We start from the raw sequence: 21367 nt of genomic DNA on the forward strand, positions 1-21367 counted from the left end.
GGATGTATACGGACTAAAAAGAGCAGCAGAGGGCTGGAAAGATGTATGGAAGAAAAGCAGGGAGCCTGAGCTGTGCCTATAGCTGGGCAGGGATGTTGGAAGAGCTTTCACACTGCTGGCTGCTGGGGCTGGCTTCCACATGGGCCAGAGCAAGGCAAAGGGCAATGTGTCTGCCCAGGGTTTTATATCCTCATGGAAAATCAGTATCCCAAAGCATCAAAGCTCAGCGGCTTCAGCTTGAATGTTTAATGAGCTAAGCCTTTTATGTTGGACACAAGTGCCATTAAAGCGTCTTTTGCCATTCACGCATGGGTTAAGCTGCCTTTATACTCATAGACAGCGAGCTCTTCACCCCATCCCACCTGGCTTGTTGTCTGGAAGAGTCAGGACTGAGCTGGCACCACAGTGTGAAGAGATAGCACGACAAAAAAAACACTGTCGAAAGCAATTCTTTCCATGTGGATGCATGGCCAGGCACTGCCAGAGCCATGGGCAGGGCCAGGAGATCCGAGATCAGAAAGGGAAATGGATTTGGAGGGGTCCAGGGGTGGTCAGGGGCAGAGGGTGGTGTCCACCAGAGAGAAGGAGTGAAGAAAATGATGTCTCAGATGATGGGATGGAGTAAAACTGACAGCCCTTTGGTGCAGGAAGAAAGCACAGAGGGAAAGCACGTCAGGGAAAGCACAGAGGGAAATACAGGGAGGTGGGTGATGAGAAACAGGGTTACAAAATGAGTTGAAATCTCTTTGTCTCCTATCAAAATCAAGCTGCTGTGTAATGGACAAGGTGGTGAAACAAATGGTAGTATACTGCTTTTTCTAACCATAAAACAGGCAATGACCTTCATATCATTTACTGAAAACTGCCTCATGCCAGCCTCAGGTTTCAGAAGGGATGCAGCCTGGAGGAGGCTCACCTTTCCAGCCCTGTGGACTGTGGCTCCCTAGCTGGCCTGGGATCCACTTTTCCAGGCCTACATACCAAACCTTGGCTCCTCACACAAGATAAGTAGGCATTTCCTCTGAGTGAAAGTATGCTGCTTTCAGGATTGGTGAGGATCTGGGCATTGGGGTGCCTCCTGTCCTTGCCACTTCAGTCTGCTTTCCAAAAAACTCCACTTTTCCCACCAACTTCCTCCAGACACAATTTTTAGCATATATTCTGTTCTTCTTCATGCCTCACCCCATGATATTGCCTCTTTCCTAAGCATTTTACTGCCATTAACTTAGCTCTTTTGCTCTTTTTCCCCTTCAAGGTTTGATCATTACACAAGGATAATGGGTTTGATAACCTGGATTTGGGAGTCAATATAGGTGGCACCTCAGTCTGTAGGAGAGTCCCTCTCCCACCCTCTCCCAGTGTCAAGGGCTTGCCTCCTTGGCCACACAGAGCACCCAGACTGGAACCCATGGACGCGTGGGGAGTTTGACCACAGATGTGCAGCCAGAGATCCATGAGCGGTCTCACTGCCAGCAGCTGGAAATCCTCATGAATAACCTCATGAATAACCCATGAGAGGAGGCCTCACATGGGACAGACGCAGGCTTGCAGTCACAAGGCCTGCAAGCTCCCCTGAGGAATGAATGCCTGACCTGGAAACTGGTAGGTTAAAAGAAAGCATTAGCATATTACACAAGAGGATCTAGATGCAAGAGGAGTAAAGCCCGGATGGATGAGAGCAGAGTGAACATTAAGGCCCACGAGCGGCAAGCGGGGGCACAGGAGGGAGGTGCGTGTCCATCAGTGTAGGTCACTCATCCCATGCAAGGACCTGCAGATGAGATGAGCACCCTGGCAGGAAGAGGCAGATGTGACTTGCCGGACCTACTCCCATCGTCACTAAAGGGCTGGAGCTTGTTGCTGCATCGCAAACACAGATCTCAGCCCGACCTCCCTTCACTAGCTGGGCTTCCGAGCGTCTCTGCCGTGCCTACAGAGCCGTGCCCTGCTGGTGACAAGGGGCAGCCTCAGCCGAGCAGCCCTGGGGGTGCAGGGTGCAAGAAATGCCCTATGGCCCCGCTGCGCCTCACGGACTGGGCTGCTGGCCCAAATGAAAAATGCCTGCTCCCCATCTGCAAATACCACAAAGGATATGAAATCAGCACATAGCAAAACCATCTTTTCTTTTTCTTTTTTTTTTTTCCTTTTCTTGTTTTTTTTAGATGAATGCTTCAAAATGCACGTGGAATTGCAGGCATTGTTGCAGCCTGTGTTACTTGTTTTATATGCACAAGCTGCCATGCCTTTGCTGGTGTGTTTGAATGAATCAGAGCTCCAGCATGCAGACAGAAAGCTATTTCACATGTATTTAGCTGTGCTTTTTAAGAGCTTGTTTTCCTTTTGATGCTTCACTTTTGCCCAGCCTTCCCCTTCAGGCAATGATAGCCCCCCACAGACTGCCCTCCAGGACTGGCTGTCAGAAGGAACATGGAGAATTTCAAGGAGTATTTCAGAAGTAAATGCAGCAAATAAATTCCACAGAATGCTTAGAGGGCTTATTGTCATGCCTTGAACTATTTACCGGCTCTGAGTGAATAATCCAAGGAGATATTTTTTTTTCTGTAAATGTAGCTTCTTTCAGAATATTTAGTTCTTATTTTCATTTCTTTTTTGCTAAATAATGTCTGTAGTAATGCAGACATGAGCTTTATAATGTGTTTATGAGAGCGTGCCATCATTGAAAAACAGATTTGGTTGATTAGATTTTCCTGGAAACCAGGTGTGACATTTCAGGAATAGGTCTGAGGCTGATTTTGAACTAGGCTTGAGTTTGTGAACGCTACCTGTGATCCAGGAGAGCATCCATTTTGTACTGGTGGTTTGTGCTGCAAGGGAAGAGCACGTGGGCACAAGGGAGGATGGGACAGGCCAGCTGCAGGCTTTTGCAGGAGCCTTTGATTTTGATGTACTGAATAGGGAGGCACACTGCATTTCACTGCTTTACTGGGTAGCTACTTTTAAGTTGATTTATCAGCAAAAAGTATCACCACTTGTAAAAACACAGAGATAATGGTGGGGTTTTGTTTGTTTTGTGAGGGCTCTGAGGAGGCAGTGTAGAGACCTTTTGCTACATCCAGCTGCTTCCCCCTCAAGTAAGACCTGATGGTAAAGCTACCCAGGCACCAGCCTTTCCCAAGGCATGATTCCTTCCTTCTGCCAGAATATATTCCTGCTCACCTACGAGCCAGGGAGCTGCAGCTCTGCTCAGGATCGCTTTTGTCATCAACACCAATGCCAAAACACTGCACCAAACCACTGTCCTCACATTCAGAGGGAGCCCCAGGTCAAACCCTGCATTGCTTTTCTCAGCAGAACCTGTCTATGCTGCACCAGAGCACTAAGTCTGGCTGGACAGCAGTACCTTGTGCAAAGATGTTGGCTCTGGATCCTGGGAGTAGGGAACATGGAGACCTTCTACCCTAAACTGTGAAGAAAAGCCGAAGTAACGACATTCTCTCGCCTCACAGGAAATGCAGTTTGGTCAAGGTGACAGAAAATTCCAAGCATCCAAGCTTCTCACAGAACACCAAGAGAGCTGAGATGACCACACAAACTACCATCATGCAGGCATGAAATGAAATAGTTCATACTGATTTCCCTTATTTCATGTACCTATATTGCGAGTGGGGGGAGTCATGTCCTACAAGAACAAAGTAGTTATTACTTGAAAGAAATCTTTTTTCTCTTTTCCTGGGGTGCAAAGTATTTTGGCAGGACTAGTTTCCCACAAGCTCTGCTTAGAGCCTGTGAGGCTCAGTTGCCAGGGTGACCCAGCAAGGTGGGGACAAGCTGTGTGCACTCAGCAGCACCGGTACTTGGCCACAGGGTCAAAAATTGGTGTGAACAGAGAAAAGCTTGCCAAAGATCCTCTCCTTCTACAGGGAAGTGGTGAATATCTTATAGGGCTGACTGGTTCTGCTGGGCTGCTGGAAGCTGGTCATTGCTCTTATTTTTAATGGGCAGCAGGACAAGGGCTGGTGCATTGGGAAGTTGTCAGATCCCATCACACTTGCAGTATATGCCTACATGAGGGAAGAGCACAAAGGTGATGTCCACACAGGAGGTTTTGTTTCATGAAGCTGCATTTCACCACTAAGAGTTAAAAAACCACCCTGTTCAGCACTGTCCAGAGGTGCAGGAGGGGACACCACCATCATATCTGAAGATATTTTTGTATCTTATCCCATCTTGTGCCTGGGTTGTCTCACCTGACTATCCAGACCCAACATCATCAGCATGGAGAAGAAGAGGACTGACCAGAGAGGTGACAGGGGCAGCTGTGTGACAACCTGTGGGTAGGCGAGGAAAGCCAGTCCGGGACCTGTAATGAAAAGAGGGGTGAGATCATGTTTATAAAGCATTTGATGGGAAGTTTGAGCCTAAGGGCCACAGTTCAACAGAGAGACAACAATCCCAGCCAAGACTTGTGGGTATTTGATATAGGAGCTAGGAACACCTGAGGTTTGGTCCGTGACACACCAACCCAGTGGGGTGCACAGGAGTAGGATGGGGAGGCAGGAATGACTGGAAAAACAGGTCCTGCAAGCAAGAAGGTCATCAAATTATTGCAACCAAATGGAGCTGGAGCATTTGCTACAAAAATCAGAGCTGCTTATAACTTTCCCAGTGCTTTTTTCTTTTCCATCACAAAATGCTGTTTCTTGAGATAAAAGCTTTCTCTGGGAAGACAGCAATTTCAAAATATGTCTTTGCGCAAAAAGACACAGTCCCATCTTGGTTAAAAAATTATTCTGAGATCAATTTCAAGATAGCGCATCAAAAAGGGACTCCAAATTTTCATCATGCCTGCTGAAAACATAGATAGTATCTATTCTCTGCAGGAAGGTTTCAGACAGCAAATGGCCTAAATATTTCCTTACAGCAAAATCACATGAAAGTTCAGCACTAAAAGGAGAAGAACACTAAAAGCAGACATAGGTGCCCCTTGCAGCCAGAGTGTGACCAACATCAGCCACAGATGCCTGAGACCCATCTTGGTGGGAGTGTGCTTGAAGAGCACCTGGGTCCCAGTCTGAAAAGGCCTGGGAGCATCCCATGCTCACAGAAAAATTGCTCTCACAGGTTGCTGTTGCATTTGAACTGGGTTTCTGCTTACCTGAGGAGGCCAGCTCTGAGACCGACTTCTTTGTGATGTGTGACATGAAGCCAATGATGGAGAAAATAACAAATCCAGCAAATACACTTGTAGTGGAGTTTATACAACAGACAATAATGGAGTCTCTGGAAGAGAGAAAGAATGAAAAGAAACCACCTGCAGGTCCCTACCTACCAAGAGGCCAAGAGCAGAGAGTGGGGTAAATAAAAGACCAAGCCCTGCTGAGAGCAGGTCCATGCCCTGGACAGGTAGCACAGGTGAGATATGAAATGTCCTGCAGGCAGGGGAGCCCCTCTGTAGAGATCACAGTGGGTCCCCTGGGCTGCATGTTGGCGGTAAGGGGACAGTGGAGGTGAGACACCCCAGACTCACCACGACCCCCTACCTCACCCTGAGCACTCCCTGCCATGCAGGAGGCTGAGAAAGAAAAAACCGACCTGTAGACATTGTTGTGGAAAGTGTTGTAGCTCCCCAGAGCAATCAGGGACCCCAGCCCCAGGCCATAAGAGAAGAAGATCTGTGTGGCTGCATCCATCCAGACCTGTGGAGAAAGAACCAGGAGAGGGAGGGACACCATGCTGCAGGTGCATCTCCTGCTTTGTCTTAGCCTGTGAGGGTCATGACTGTTTCAACGAGGAACTGTTGCAGGATTTTTTAAAATACTTAAAATATACAAGGGAAGTGCCTTTAGAAGACTAATGCAGAAACAACTGGGAGATAGGAGCTTTCGTCACTAGGCTACGAACCTCGGAGTCGGAGAGCTTTCTGAAGTCAGGCGTGAGGTAGAAGAGGATCCCCTCCTTGGCTCCCGGCAGAGTGACTCCACGGAATAAGAGGATGAAAAGCATGAAGTAGGGATAGGTGGCTGAGAAATACACTACCTGAAAAAGACCCCATGGTAGAGAAACCCTTAGCCCACCAGTGCCCAGGAGCTTTCCTGCCCACAGTGTCGTTGCATGTGGCATGTCTCCCTGTGAGGGGGACAGGCTCCCCAAGCACAGCCACTTTCAGCAGAACTTCCTTGCATTTGCTGCCTCCCATTCCCATGCTAGTAACGTTTCTGTCTGTCTGAGGTTTCTCCCTACCAATGATATGCAAGGACACACTAATCATAAAAGTAGCATGCTGAAGTCTGGATGAAACGCCCAAAACCAAGGGAATTGCACGAGGATAAATTTAGTCCACAAAAGTAATCCCTTTAAGTTATCACATCCTTATTTTGCAGAGCTAAAGCCGATGTTTTTCTAGACCTACGCATCAAGCAACAAGAGTTGTCTTGATTTCCACTGCTTTCTTCTCAGCACTATTTCAGGGACTCACAAGTACATGACATCCCTCATCACAGGGCCCATACCAGGAATCACCAGGGCTTTGCTGTGGCTATGTGGCTAAAACCTGTTTGGGAGCCACTGTGGAAGTTAACAGCTTAGGTGACCTCCCCCTGAAGTGCTTATTTCTGATCTCTCCTCTAGATTATTCCTTTCATAATATTGTCCTGCTGTACCACGCTGTGCTCTAAATAACATATCCCAGTGTCTCAGCATCACGTTTTCACTAAACTAAGCAATTACCTTTCTGCTGTGCTAGTCTGAAACGCTACACAGTGAATAACAATGTGCTTCTCATCTGAAGGTCTCCCACCAATATTGAAAGGGCAGCAGGGAAATTTTCGAACGAGATGGTGAGGGTTTTTTTCCACCAAAACATTTTAAGAGACCGTGATTTTCAAAAGGGGGAGACGAGAAGAGGCTTTACTCTCTCAAAAGGCTGTCCCAAGGTGGGAAATATAAGTAATCTCTGAAAACATCTTCAGAAGCCTCTTCCCCAAAGGACTGAGTGCTCAGACCTGTGACTTTACAGGGAAGAGCTATTCTCTACACTTAGAATGAAAATTACCATAAACACAGCAGCAATTTTTACAACCGTGAAAGGTAAAATGTCAGGAATTTAATAGCATCTACTGTGATTCTGCCTCGAAACACCATAACCTTAGTTATAGGCACTTAAATAAAATTGAGTCTGGAGGACAATTCGACAGCCGAGACCTGAGTGCAGCAATGAGAGGCAGCAGTGAAACACCCGGCCCTCACACCATACCTTGCCTGTCCACTCCACACCCTTCCAGATGGAGAAGTAGACCAGCAGCCAGGCCAGGGCCAGTGTGCCAGCCAGGGGCCATCGGACGGAGCCGGGCTCCCCCAGGCCCCCCGACATCTGGTGCATGTTCCTCCTAGGGACGAGAGACTTTGCGTTAGCGGGAAGTCCAACCCTTGGGGGCAGAGGAATTGGAGATCCCAGGGTGGGGTTAGAGGGTGAAGGGCCGGGTGCATACAAGCATGAGAACCCACAAAACCCTAAAGAGACCTGAGGTTCATCGTGATGGGATAAAGGGAGGAGAAGAGAGGTGGAGAGGCTGTTATCCTCTCTGTTCATCAGACTTGAGGTTGCACAGTGCACCCCATGCCCACCACGGCCAATGGCTGGCTGTAACGCCCTCCTGCCAAAGTTATCCAAGGACAGTGCCAACGGGCACCAGCCACAATCCTGGTGGGCAGGTATGACTGTGGTGAGGGGGGAGAAACCTGGTGTAGGCAGGTTGTGGACGTACTCCCAGAACTCGGTGACGGCGCTGGTGAGGTTGGTGGTGTCATTCAGGGAGTAGTTGGAGAAGCAGCGGTCGGTGTTCCAGGCATTCCCGCAGTTCTGCCACGGCAGGTCCTGCACCGGAATAAGGACAGCAGGGTTATCATTAATGTTGTATCTCCCAAGGGCAGCATTGAGAAGTGAAATTTGGCTTATTTTAAACTGAAACCCCATTATTTTTTTTGCCAAGAGGACGGGCAGCACCATCAGATGGGCACACCCTTGTAGCCAAAAGCATGAAACCATTTTCTAAAATATGGTAATTTGTGACAAGGATTTTCCAGGAAACAATATCACAGCTTGATTAGGACAGTGCTGTAGCTCTAATAAAATGTTAGCAATTCCCCAGATAGAAAGCCATTTCCAATTAACTGTTGGTAATTAATAGCTACAAATTAAAATGGCTACCGAGGGATATTGTGTTTATAACCATTACAGCTTTTGGCTAGCTTCACTCAACAAGTGGTTGAAATTTAGTGCACAAAGAATAAACAGTTTCTTACCTCTCATTTATACTAAGCTCCAATACTTAAAAAGCAACATGGCCCTGAGAATGGGGGCTAACAGGTTGTCTACTAGACCAGTGGACTAATGTACCGCAAGCACAGGAGTAAATTTAAAGCATAATAGCTGTTTCATGCTGTCTCCTGCCCCAATTATAAGCAGCACAAAGGGATTCCTGGGCAGTGCTTACACTGTAGGTAGTAGCAGTGTGACAGCAGCACACCACTACAGATTTAATGTGAACAGCTCTGGCACTGTGAGCGCTGAAGCTGCAGTGCCAGGGGCCCTGTGAGCGTGCAGGGCAGCTCACCTGTGCCACGTAGTGCCGCAGCCAAGGCAGCCCAAGAAAAGCAGCTCAGATATGTCTCAATGTGTAACAGTCTCTTTTCCCGAGCACAGCGCACGTGGATAAATGCAGAACAGCTATTCTGTGAAACGAGGTGATTTCCCTCTGCAGATAAGACCTCGGTCTCCAGCTCAACAAAGATCTAAGGAGATGTTTGTATCCATCACTGTTCATCCACGAACACCGACCTCTTCAGAAATATTATCTGTGTTTTAAGTGTTTTGTGGCATCAGTGCCTTTAAGTGCTGCCTTCACTGCTCCGCCTGAATCAGTTCGTTCCAGGAGACAACACCTTCTAACGTGCTGGCTTGGCAGAAGGGTGGCTGTTGTAAGGGAGTGAGGGACATTCGGTGGCCACCCAGGCTGCTCCACCCACATGGTGATTTCACTGAAAAATGCTAACTGCACTGAAGCAAAGGAAATGGCTCAAGAAGTGCCAGGCAGCAGCCCTTCAAACAAGTGCTTTGCACATCAGAGGAGCTGCACAGCTCTTACAAGGAGGGGCAGGCTGGGGGGCAGTTTGTTGCTGCTCCATTTCCTCTGAATTTCAGAGGACAGAAACTGCAGAAGGCTCCTATTATATATGAAGCTTGGTTCCTGTTATAGTTCAAAATACGCCTAATCAAATTTAGGAGGGACAGGGGACCGACATTAGCCTAGGTTTTTTATTTGTACCTTGGCTCCTTTTGGGAATTTAGATTTATCTCTGGTAAAAGAAAACATCTTGAGCCAAATACCTGGACCTGTCTGTGTACATATGAGCACCGTCAGCAGTTGGGTCTGTGACACTCGAATGTACCAAAGCCTCATCTTGCCCAGGGATGGGTAGACCTTTGTTCATTTGGGAATCCTCTGAGGGTGCATCTGTTCATCCATGACCTACAATTTTGTTCTAGATCCAGGACCCTACAGTGGTACGTGATTTTGGGGGTAGAAGCACAGTGGGGAATGCCAAACAGAATAATTTAGCAAAAGTCTTGATAGATATTTGAAATTTTGCTGAAACAAAAAGTAAAACTGGATGTACAGCATCATAACAGCATTTCATGGTTGTATCTAAATTAAATTTAAAAAGATCCCATTTGAACCATGCAGTTGTTGTTTTTAAGGCTGCAGGTTGCTCAGAGAGTTAAGGAAACTCTTCCCAGTTTCTGGGCTGAAATTAATCATTCATCTACCAAGAAGTTGATGCCAAGAAGTGATTCTAACCTTGTATGGTAGAAGACCCTGTTATGGGAGAGGAACCCACTATACACCATAACATCAAAGCACATGCTAAGGGAACATCACAGGCAGAGGTCTAAATGATTTCTCAATCATTCTCCCAGCAGAAAAAAATCCCCCAGATTTCATTTATCAAGAAAAGAGTGAATAAGAACTAATTAAGGTCAGGACTAAGTCCTGGGAAAGACCCCGTTGTAACAAAACCAGTTATGGAAATGTGTAGCTCTTAGGTTTGAGCAGCTCTAGAAATACAACAGAAACACAGGGTGAGTTTTAAAAGACTGATGTGAGCAGGGAACAGTACTCAGAGAGGGGATGGGACTGTCCCCTCCAGAGGACCATCCTCTTAAGAGGCAACATCAGTACCCATCAACACTACAAAACTGCCTCCAGGGCTGATGAACCTCTTCAGGAAGGGTCCAGCAGGATGCTGACAAGGGCTCTTTGCACAGACTGCAAGCAGCTAGTGCCTGTTTTGTGGCATAAACCGCTCATCCCCCACAAAACAGGAGTGAGGACCCAGGACACAGCCGATGCCGTGCTGCAGATACGCCTGTGACTCACCGCAGTGAAAGAGTTGAAGAGATAGTAGAGAGCCCAGGCAATGATGACAATGTAATAGATGTTCAGCCAGAAGGAGAGAACCATAGCTGCCAGTCCCACTCCTGCAAATGAAGGCAGAGAGCAGCATCAGTCCAGGCCTCCGGTACCCAAGTGCATTCACAAGCACCACAGCAAGTTTTTTGGCAGAACCAGAAAAAGTGAATCAGCTCATCAGCACGGGGTGTGCTACAGTTGCACTGTGAGGGGTCAGCAAGGGAGGCTCATTCCCTCTCATCTCTCACCTGCCCATTTGCACAGGGAGAACAGTGCTACCTTTCAGTCTGCTATGGGTTCTTTAGGGACAGAGCCCCATGAAAACAGGATCTGGTCACTTCCCTGGCAGAACTGCACTTTCCCACATTCAAGGCATTTCTAAATCAGCACTGGTTTCTAGAACACAGTTACTCCAGGCACGGCAACAGGTTCATGCCCCCTCTTTACAGCTTTCCCATGCAATTAAGGTAAGCCTACATAGGGAGGCTTGGAGCAACAAAGGGTCTTCTGCAACCAGAGCCATTCCATCACAGCCCGTACTGCCCTCACCACACAGTCTTGAGTGGTGGCAAGGCACTTTATGACTTGTCACCACACAAGACTGCTCAAACAGAGCATAGTGATGTTAATAACCGCAGACATCAGAGCCAAGGACAGTTGGATAATGACAGAGGGGAAAAAACACTCCCCTCACCTGCCACCCCATCCCAGACCCAAGGGATTTGCTGATTTGCTCCTCAAACCTTTAATGGAATCTGTAGTTACATGCCATTGGTTTCACAAACACACAGTACCTTTAAACATGGGTGCCAACCTCCAGACTCCCAGTCCACCGACAGAGGTATACTGGCCCAGAGCAGTTTCCAGAAGGAAAAGAGGAATCCCAGCAAACACCAGTGTCAGGAAATAGGGGATGAGGAAGGCCCCTGAAAGAAGGAGCAGTGTTATCAGACAGCTCCCTCTTTTACCATGAAGCAAATACCTCCAGCTGCGGTTTCTTGCTCCACAGCACCCACGTGAAGAGGAGCAGCCTTGCTTGGAGATGACAGTTTCCAACTGGAGTTGGTGTGTTCCATGAGTCTCCCACTGACATCACCACTGCTTTACCCTTGTCTGTTCCTATCACAAAGGGTATTTATGTACCCTGTGTACATATACACTGGCATCACTAGCTATGCAATGCCAGTCTCACTTTGTTGTTAGCTATTAGGCAATGCTAAACCCAATCTGACAACAAACCCAAAACTTGGACACTGACATTGGTAACTTGTTCTTGTTGATGCTTTTTGTCTTACCTGCAGCAGCTTCCAGTTCTTCAGTTCAAGGGAAAAGTGCACAGGAATATCTAGCATTGGCCACTGCTCTCTTTTTTTATAGCTATTTCAGTCTTTTAAGAAAACTGTGACAAAGACTGTATTTTCTCTCATAACAGTGCTATATACCTACCTATCCATGTTTTAGATTTTACCCTTAGAATTCCTGGTAAAAGTATTACTCTTCTCTATGGCCCTGTGGAAATCACTATAAACGAGGTAGTGCAGCCATTCACTAGAGATATTACTGGCACCGAGTTATAAGACGAGGAAATAGAATAGGAGAGCCTTGCTGTGTGATTTGAAGGCTGTACATGCTCAGGTCATCCTGACATTTAGGACTTGGGACAAAGCTCATTTTCCACCTTTCTCATGCATGTGCTGGAGCATGCCATCATCCCTGAGGACAAGCTCTGGCTGGGGACAGAGTGGGGACACTCCGTTTGCTCAGAAGCAGCTGGTCATGTTTGGGACAGTGCTGGTTTCTGCATTAGCCGAAGGGCTGAGCTGTCAGTACGAGTCTTCTTCTCCAGATAATAGTGGGAAAGCAAACACGGAGCCAGAGAGCAAAGCCACTCCAGAGAGCTGTGGCCCAGCTTGCACCTGGCAGAGTCAGGATCCAGCAGCTGCTCTCTGAGGGTAGGGACTCAGTGAGGCACAGCCAGGGATGCTGGCTCAGGGGACACCCAGCTGGGGACGTCTGCCTGCCAAGCAGGGAGCTGAGTCCAGCTGGGAGAGGCAGGTGCCAGCACCCGGCATGGGAATCTGGGAGGCAGCATGCAAGAGGAGCTGGCAGTAGGTGGTAGGGAGGAAACACTCTCCGGGCCAGCAGCTCGATGACCGTGAGCCTGAATCACAAGCTGGCATGGAAGCACAGGCTCTCAGCTTCACCAGCAGCCTGGCAAAGAGGAGAGAGAAGCTTTGAGCAGCACTGCACACTCAGCATCCTCCCTTGTGTTCTTGCTGGCCACCACAGGCTGCAAGGTCCACTCCCCTTAGGAGCCCTGCAGGAGGACATGGATGCTGCCACCCTGCCACTGTGGAATTTGGAGGCTGAGTTTATCAGCAGTGCAAGTGTTTTCCTTGCTTCTGTGCAAGCAACTAATGAAAGTTGGCCACAGCCCTGATAATCCTGCATTTTTCATCCACAGTAGGCCAGAAAGGTTTGTAGATGAAAGATTTTATGACACTATTGAGAAAAAAACAACAGATGAATTTTTGGACACAGGTCTTTTGTCCTGGCCTAACAAAAAATCCTCAAGAATATTGGAAAATCTGCAATCCAGGGCACTGGTAACAGCCCCAGGTGCTGTACAGCCAGAGTGGAAATCAGTTCTGAAATCTGTACCTAAAGTTTGCAGGCCTCTGCCTAAATCCTTGGCACAGAGAGAAAGCAATGGTCTTTAATCCCTGGCCCTGGATGAGCTGCCAAAAGGTCTGGTTCAGATCCTGAGCCTGCTACAAATGGTCGTGTGTGACCTTGTGAGAATCCCAGCTTGTCTCCAAAGTCCATGGAGTTTAAGGGGTGATGGTGCTGGTCCTGCCCTGCCTGCTCAGAGCACTGATTCTTGGAGGCATGGAAGGATCATACAGTGCCTGGCACCCACTGAGCAGCCCCAAATCTGCCTGCAGTTGCCAGCTCCTAATGACATAAAGCAAGGAATAACAATTAATCCTTAAACAAGGAACACTGCCCACGAATCAAAAGTTGAGCATTACAGGCTGTTGCATGCCGCTAGTTCGAGCCTCAGTGTGCAAAAGAGGAATGCATGATGCTTATTTAAAGAATTGCTTCTCTCTCAAGTTATTCAAGCTCAGGATCTCACAGACAATTTTTAGCCGCATTTAGAGTGAATTTAGAGTCCGGTAAAACCCTGTTGAGATCAGAAGGAATGCATGAGGTTAGAAATCGGCGTAGAGGCTGGAGCGTTAGTCACATCTGGGCACATCCAGCTGTGTGCAGAGCCAGCAGGGAGCCCAGCCATCAGTTTGGACGAAGCCTGCCCCCCGCAGCGGACGGGCCGTGCGCTGGGTTGCCGTGCCCTGGGCTCCCTGCGCCGAGCAAACCAGCCGTGAGCCGATGCAACGTGACAGCGGTAAGTGAGACGACAATATTTCCATTCAGTTCAATTTGCCTGTGCGTAATGGAAGCAGCCCACACGACCGCGCTCTGAGCAGCGCACATGCAGGACGCTAAAATTAGAGTCCCACCCACAGTCTGCTCCGCTCCGGAGGCGCCTCCGTCGGGGCAGAGCCAAGGCGGTGCCCACCCGATTGCGAATCAGATGCCGTGAGACCCTGCCTCGCATCGGCTCCCGGTGACGCTTTCGTGCGTCAGCTCTCCCGCCTGTCTCCAGCATCGGCAGCCTCCACTTGCCGCTCATTATTGCCGGCTGTGGGAACAGTCGTGCCTGCGAACAGCCAAACCTGGTAGGGGTGAGAGGAATGAGGGATCCGGAGCGCCGCGGACGGCACGAAGCGGCAGGCGAGGCAGGGTGTTTGGGAGGGGGCAGGCACCGATCCCTGCCTTTCATCGGTCTGGCGTTCCTGCTCACAGCCGGCTGGTCCCTCTGCACGCCTGGAGCTGCCAGGGCAGAGATCACCCTGCGTGCCACTGCTCATGCTAATAATAGTGCTCCACACCTCCACAGCATCCTCTGTCCTAGGTTCTCAGCTGATTTTATAAATAGGGCTGATTTTAGCTTCACACCACCCTTCATCTAATTATAGGTATTGTCACCCCTACCTTTATGTGTGAGGAAACAGCCATGGGCATCACAGATCCAGTGTGAGATTTGAGATGACACAGCAGCCACAGGGCAGATACTGGCTGGCACTAGGACTTAGCCACGGGGCTAATGCTGTGTGAGGAGGGCTGGCAGTCAGGTGGCTAGATAAAGGTGACAAATCCACACCGTGGCTCTGGCATTGGTGGCACAGGTTCCCCTAGGAAGGTCTGGCTGATTCCCATAAACCTCACTCAGCTCAGCTGCATATTTATGCCTCTGCACAAAACTCAAAGAAGATGTGGATGTCCCATCCCTAGAAGTGTTCATGGCCAGGTTGGATGTGTCTTTGAGCAACCTGGTCTAGGGAAAGGTGTCCCCACCCTTGGCAGATAGGTGGGAACTATATGATCTTTAAGGTCCCTTCCAACCTATGATTCTATGATATTTAGGATCCCTTCCAACTCGAATCATCCTATGATTCTATGCTTCTATGAAAACAACATACTCCATTAAAATCTTCTTGTCAAAATTGATAAATATCTGATCTCCTGCTGGAACTCACTCCACATGCTTCAGAGAAAGAGCCAAGATACCCTTAAATGCCATGGAGTTACATGGACAGACTGTTTCAGGGAGCTAGACCCTTCTCCTCTTTTCCAGGGTTGGAGGAGAAGACCATCCTACACTACCTGCAACACGGACAGCAGAAGTGGATTTGAGTCATGAGAATCAAAGGCAAAAGGAAAATAAAAACGACGTGGAGAAGAAGCATGAGAAACCCTCAGAGCAGCATGAATGAATGTGGCACCAAGGACAGCGACTCTGGGCAGGGAAGAGCTAAGAGGGAAGCAAAGAGCCATGTGGGAAGAGCAGCAGGTGATACTAAAATTATATATACAGCCTCAAAGGGGAGGAAGAGGGATTTGGACTTGTGTGGGAAGTTTGAGAAACGGTTCAAGGAGGTGAGCAGCTCTTCAAGGTGCAGGAGGAAGGTTATTTTGGTAACAGGCACAAACGATAGGAGAGCTGGGCATGGAGTGAGGAGAAGAAAGAGCCTCTGTTCTACTAACACCAGCCCATACTATCCTCTCAAAAAGCATCTCCCTGGCAAGGCTGAAGAAATAGCACTATTTTAGAGGGGAGCTGAGGCACAGAAATTTATTTTCTGACTTGATCCAAGACATGCAGAAAGTCTGTAGCTGGGCAGGGAGCTGATGTGCCAGATCTCTTGATTTCTAGTCCAGCAGTGTTTCTTCATCTGCCTGCCTTTCTCTAGCCTTCCAATGGTTTGGCAAAGCCTCAGCAGATGATGGTAAGGAAAGGATGTAGTGGTACGATAATAAAGAGAATAAAAAGTAGCTAGTGTTAGCTGTCTGCAGAAGAGGGCACAGCTACCAGTTACATCCCACTATAAGTGGGATCTGCATCCTTTGCCAGCTGCCTTCTTGTCTTATGCCTCTGTTTTCCAGGCCTTAGGATGGAGATAATAACTGTGACCCTTCTCGCAGCACTCTAGTAAGTCAAAGCTCATTTCCTTCCATAGATGATGACACATCATCGTGTGTACATGTACATAAGTACACTTGTTTGTATATAAGTCTACACAGCCCTGCTATGATCCATGCAAAGCTTCTAATCAGAAATCCTTAGACATGTGATCCAAACTCACATGAAAAACTGTTATCCCTTGAGAATACACTAGGTTGAGGACAACCTCACCATTAGCAGGTTTCCCTGGGAGCGCCCCAGCATCCAGCTGGGTGCCTATGTGCATAGTCCTCCTTGTAAATAAATGAGGACTTTTCTGTAGCCCTGAAAATCTGGATTGCAAAAGCTTGACAGAACTCAAACTTCTTGTTTCATTTCTTTGTAAGGCTTCTTCCCAGCTTGCACTTGCTAGTTAAGCCCACAGATCTGAGAACTAGTTTCCTGACAAGTTAATAACTCACATCATGAGGGAGAGCTCTCAGCTGGAGGACCAACCCAGACACACCAAATCAAAGCCTGTTCAGGGACAAGGCTGCTCAGGGATGGATGCAGGCACGGTGTGTTTCTCTTACCTCCTCCATTCTTGCCACAGAGATAAGGGAAGCGCCAGACGTTGCCCAGACCGATAGCGTAGCCCACACAGGACAGCAAGAAGTCAAATTTCCCCTTCCAGGAACCTCTGTCTGGGAGCTCCTTCTTCTTCTTCTTGGTGCTCACAACCTCAGGGGTGATGGGCTCTGGCTCCTCCAGGGCTGCCTGCTTCACCTCGGAGGGAGAGTTCAGCTCCACAGAGGGGTTGTCCATCTTGCCCATGGTGACTCAGATGTGTGGCCACTCTTGCTGAGGGGCCAGAGGAGCAGTAAGGGCAGCTTCTGCCTTGGGCGAGCACGGATGAAATGGGAAGCACTGGGCAAAGCTCCTGATGAGAAAGGAGAGAAAGAATCCTGTGTCAGTGTAGTGGACTTAGGGGAGGGTCTTGCTGGCTCTGAGGCGGACTCACTGGGTAGACTGGTGCACATCAGTGCAGCCTATCCATGCCTCCCTGTTTTCCCCGGAGAGAAGGAGGATAATTTTGCCTTGCTCAAAGCTACCCTTCTGAGGAGTTGTGCCCATATAGATTGCTAACAACAGACTCAGACCTGGCTGTTACCAGTACATAACAAACCCTTCAAGTCTCATCTTATCTCCTTCTCATGCCAGTGCTCTGGGAAAGCTCCCGGACCAGTACATATGCAGAGAAATCACAGCCTGTGGATGATCCAGCACAGAGCAGTCCAGGAAGAGAGATATATCTGGCATGCCTGAGTGACAGTGGAAAGGGGCATGGTGGAGGTGCCACATCTCCCAGGTCTGGGGCCCAAAACTGAGTGCATCAGCCACGGAGCCATCTGAGAGATGGTGTAACCTAAGGAGTACATAACCCTCACACCAAAACAACTCAGAAAGAGAGCGAGAGCAGGCTGTGTTATTTAGACCTGTGTCTAAAACAATATTGCACTCGTGTCTTGAAAACTAAGTGCAGTTCTCCCTTCCTGTTGCAGAAGCTATTGCAAAGTCATAAAAAGACATGGAGGAGAGACAAAAGGATGCTTAAAAGTGTGAAGCATCTTCCATGTCACGAGAGGCTAAAAGAGAGAGGATCCATTGTCCTGTGGAAGAGGTAACTGACTGGGGCCTATAAACGTATCAGTGTCATAGAATATGAGTATTCACCATTTCTGACATAAGAACCACAAGAGATTGAACCAAGACAGTGGGTGGTAGGTTCAAAGAGATCAAAAGGAGATAGTTCACAAAATGTGCAGCTATTGAGCAAGACTCCCCACTGCAGAACATGACGGATGCTGAGAGTTTACATGACTTCAAAAAAGGAAATTAAGGGGAAAAATAATGGAAGGAAAAATCCACCAGGATCTACCACTGCAGTTCAGGAAAACCCTGAGCTGTAAGTTATTGGAGGTTGAGGGACTCTTCCAAGGAAATAACACTTCCTACTTTTCCTGTTTGTATCCTCTCCCCTCAGCATCTGCCCTCAGCCAGAACAAAAGACAGGGGACTGGCATGGTCCTCCACCAGGGACCATGAGGGTGACTAGTACTACAGTCTCCCAGGGAAGTCTGTTGACAAAAACATTCCCAGATACACATATTGGAAAACAAAAACAACAACAAAAAACCCCACCAAAAGCAAAGCAAAGCAAAGTAAACCAAACAATCCCCGCCAAGCACCACTCCCCAACAAAACAAAACAAACAAACAAAAAAAAAAAAAAAAGAGAGAGAGAGAGACGGAAGAAGAAAGAAAAAAAAAAAGAAAAACCAAGATGATATAACATAAAACATAGCGATGCTGTGAAGATATGTCCTGCTCTAGCAGTTAAAGTCGGTTTTGCTTGAGCTTCTTACTCTCAAAAGTCTTGTCTCCTAAGTAAACAGTACCCATTTATCCCATGGGGTGTTTGGAGGACTCATTAATTAGAGTTTCTGAAGTGTCCTGGACAGAGATGGTCTCCCAGGTCCAGGCTCAATGTCAGTATTGACTTCTGCTTACTATAAGGGGCACCCCATGATTACAGCAGGTGGATTTCCTTCCCCCACAGAATTCATGGCTGAGGTTAGGAAAACTGTATCAACTGTGAAGGGAATGGCTGAATCAGAGAAAAGCCCCCCGTAATTCATTCTGGTAAGTCAGTGGAGAAGCCAGAAATCTCTTTGCTGTGGGATGAAGGCTGTAACCAAACCCTCTGAGCTATGGAGCCCACACTGAGCCTCACAACTCCTCTAGCCCAAGGATGGTTGCAGGTCAGTCCAGCAGTAAGTGGCAGCATGAAAATGCTTTCTGGGGAGAAGAGACCATTCCACAGAGCCCATGAGACAGATGCCAGAAGTATTGCAGGACACCCAGAGCAAAGGCTTTGGTGAACAGATCCCATTGCTGTCCTACACCTTGTGATAGCACTGTCACACCAGCTCCTGGCTCCTCAGTAAGGCAGGGAGCAAAAGGATTTTAAAGAACATGTAGGAGGAAAGTAAAATAAAGACAATTTATAAATCAAAACAGAAGAAATAGCATGAAAACCCCTGGGAAGAATTCAGAGCTGGGCTAAGTTAGGATAATTAGCTATGCCTGGAGACATAACAAATTAGAGTCAGCAGAAGCCATTTTGACTTTTTTTTTTCCTGAGACAAAAAACAGTAGGTAAGCTGCTATCTTAAAAAAGTATGTATATATCCTGTGCTCTTTTCTCTGTTCCTGTTGCCACAATTCTGGAGAGATACTGCAGCCAGATAACCACACCTCATATTTCATATTCTTCGGGTAGGATGATAGAGGAGCAGCAGACCATACTGACAATTTCTTCTTACCTGAGAAGTGAGGTCCTTCATCTCCAGCTCAGAAAGAATAAGCTATATTTATAGAAGTTTCTCCACAGTCAAGAAATTGAAAAACAGTCAAGAGGACCCACTGAAGATTCATCTCACCTCCTGTCCTGTCTCTTACAGTGATGGATGATTAGGGCAGAAGAGCTCATGCATGTCCCACAGCCTGGCTGTGCCATGTCCTTCCCCAGACATATAGCCTTGACCAGGAAAAATACAGGCATCAGTTGCTCCAGGCTAAGTGTTTGACTCCTATGTTTAGACACCAGCTCACACACTAGACAAGTGGTCCTACTGCAACAAAATGCACCAGCCCCTCCACTTATCTACGTGGGTCTCCTCCAGCACAAGCACAGGCTCTGTCCTGTGCTGACAGCCTAGAGAGAGCAGAGTCAGTTCAGCAGCTGTCATGTCAGATTATTTGTTCTGAAAAGCACACAGTGCTTTGGGCACAGCAAAATGCCTGAAGGACTCAAAATGATAATCAATAAGAGCAGAGCTACAAGCTGGAGGTGGGCTCTGCTTCACAAGGACTTGAAAACAAGGTCAAAGAGTTCAAACATGACACTACAGCAGGTTTCTCATTCGGCTTCTCCCAAATACACCATATTCTGAAGCCAGAACTTTCAAAGCAATCAGTGAAAGCTAGCACCATAAATCCCTGGCAGCAAAGGAGTGAGTTGTGTTTCACTGGGTTGTGCAGAAGGCCTGGTCTTCTCCTCCTCAAGTCAATAAAAACAATTGCCAACGTCCTCTGCGGGTGCAGAGCCAGGCTGAAACACATTTTGGAAAACAGTCCTTCCCCTTCTCTTTATTGAGGGATTTTGCTTCAAATAAGAAAATAGCACTGAAAAAGTATTACCTCCACTTGAAACGCTGCCACCTGAAACTGCTAACAACAGTGACCTTTTTACTTTTCCCTGCTTCAGCATGAAATATTAACAATCTCCTCAAATTTGACAGAAACCAAAAATTTCAAAGGCATAAAATTGCCTGAACTGAAACAGCAAAATGACCTATGGAAACGTGTATAAGAAATACTTTCACACACATCCCCACCTCTTATTTTTCAGTGCCTTAACAGCCACACAAATCACTTCTGACCCATGCAGGTAGAGCCACAATTAGTTTAATTACACAGTGCAGGCTGTTGTTCAGTCAATTAGACTTTTCCTTCCATCCACACCATTTTAATGACAGCCAAGTAGCCCCAAGGCTCTTGCATCTTGTTTAGAGCCGTGACCAGCTGATCAGGGCACAGCAGACTCTCGGTCAATTTTCTGCTCACTGCAGCAGCAACATATGCTTGAGCTTCCCAAATCCGTGAAAGCTGGAGGGTCTGGGGAAAAGCCCTCCGTGGGAGCCTGAGGTTGCTGGCAAGGTGCTGGCCCCATGTGGAAGCCACTCAGGGCTCGAGCATTGCTGTCCTGTCCAGCTGGGTCAGGCAGACAGGACTTGTGTTTCACGGCCCTCTCCATGTTCTGCCCAAGAGGGAGCCACTGCAGTCATCCAACCTTTCATCTCCCTTCCCCAGAAGACGGGCAATTGCTCGGTCACAGGAGAAGTCAGCACTCACAGGGGATGTGAGAAGAAAGTAAATCAGTTCTCCTGGGTGGTGGAGCTGCTGGGTGGCCTCCACCTCCACTCCGTTTTACACCCTCTTGCATAAGATCTAGGTTGTTGATGCCCAGGTCTGACCTGCAGCTCCTGCCCGATGCCCCTCTTCCACCAGCAGCCCGGGGTCACCCACATTGTTCCTAATAATGTGGCAGGTGAGATTGGCACCACACCAGAACCCTATCCACATGAGCAGAGGGGGCAATTGGAGCATGAGCCACATTTCATAAAACAGTAAATGAAGGGAACATCTGCGTGAGGTCAGAATACATCTTGCAGCCCCCAGCCTTGATCCCAGGAGGGCTGTGGCAGTCCCTCAAAGCCATGAAAAAACAGGTGAAGAACTGCTGAGCTTCTGGTGCTGGCTGCATCCTCTTTGCCAAGGAGCACCTTCCTTCTGTTACACATTCA

General features: G+C 48.0%; 1 protein-coding gene across 1 annotated transcript in view; it reads right to left on the reverse strand.

Annotated features, from left to right (window-relative positions):
- Positions 1-21367, reverse strand: part of LOC116787073 (sodium- and chloride-dependent GABA transporter 1-like) — a 37543-nt gene that overhangs the window by 8378 nt on the left and 7798 nt on the right. Inside the window, exons 2-10 of the mRNA XM_032688338.1 lie at positions 16533-16879; positions 11225-11356; positions 10398-10498; positions 7725-7834; positions 7214-7346; positions 5863-5997; positions 5554-5657; positions 5117-5241; positions 4209-4321 (exon numbers count right to left, since the gene is read on the reverse strand). Of these exons, the coding sequence (XP_032544229.1) occupies positions 4209-4321; positions 5117-5241; positions 5554-5657; positions 5863-5997; positions 7214-7346; positions 7725-7834; positions 10398-10498; positions 11225-11356; positions 16533-16773 (1194 nt within the window). The 5' untranslated portion in view covers positions 16774-16879. The remainder of the gene's footprint in view (positions 1-4208; positions 4322-5116; positions 5242-5553; positions 5658-5862; positions 5998-7213; positions 7347-7724; positions 7835-10397; positions 10499-11224; positions 11357-16532; positions 16880-21367) is intronic.

This window comes from Chiroxiphia lanceolata, chromosome 5 (genome assembly GCF_009829145.1).
Source record: "Chiroxiphia lanceolata isolate bChiLan1 chromosome 5, bChiLan1.pri, whole genome shotgun sequence".
NCBI lineage: Eukaryota > Metazoa > Chordata > Aves > Passeriformes > Pipridae > Chiroxiphia > Chiroxiphia lanceolata.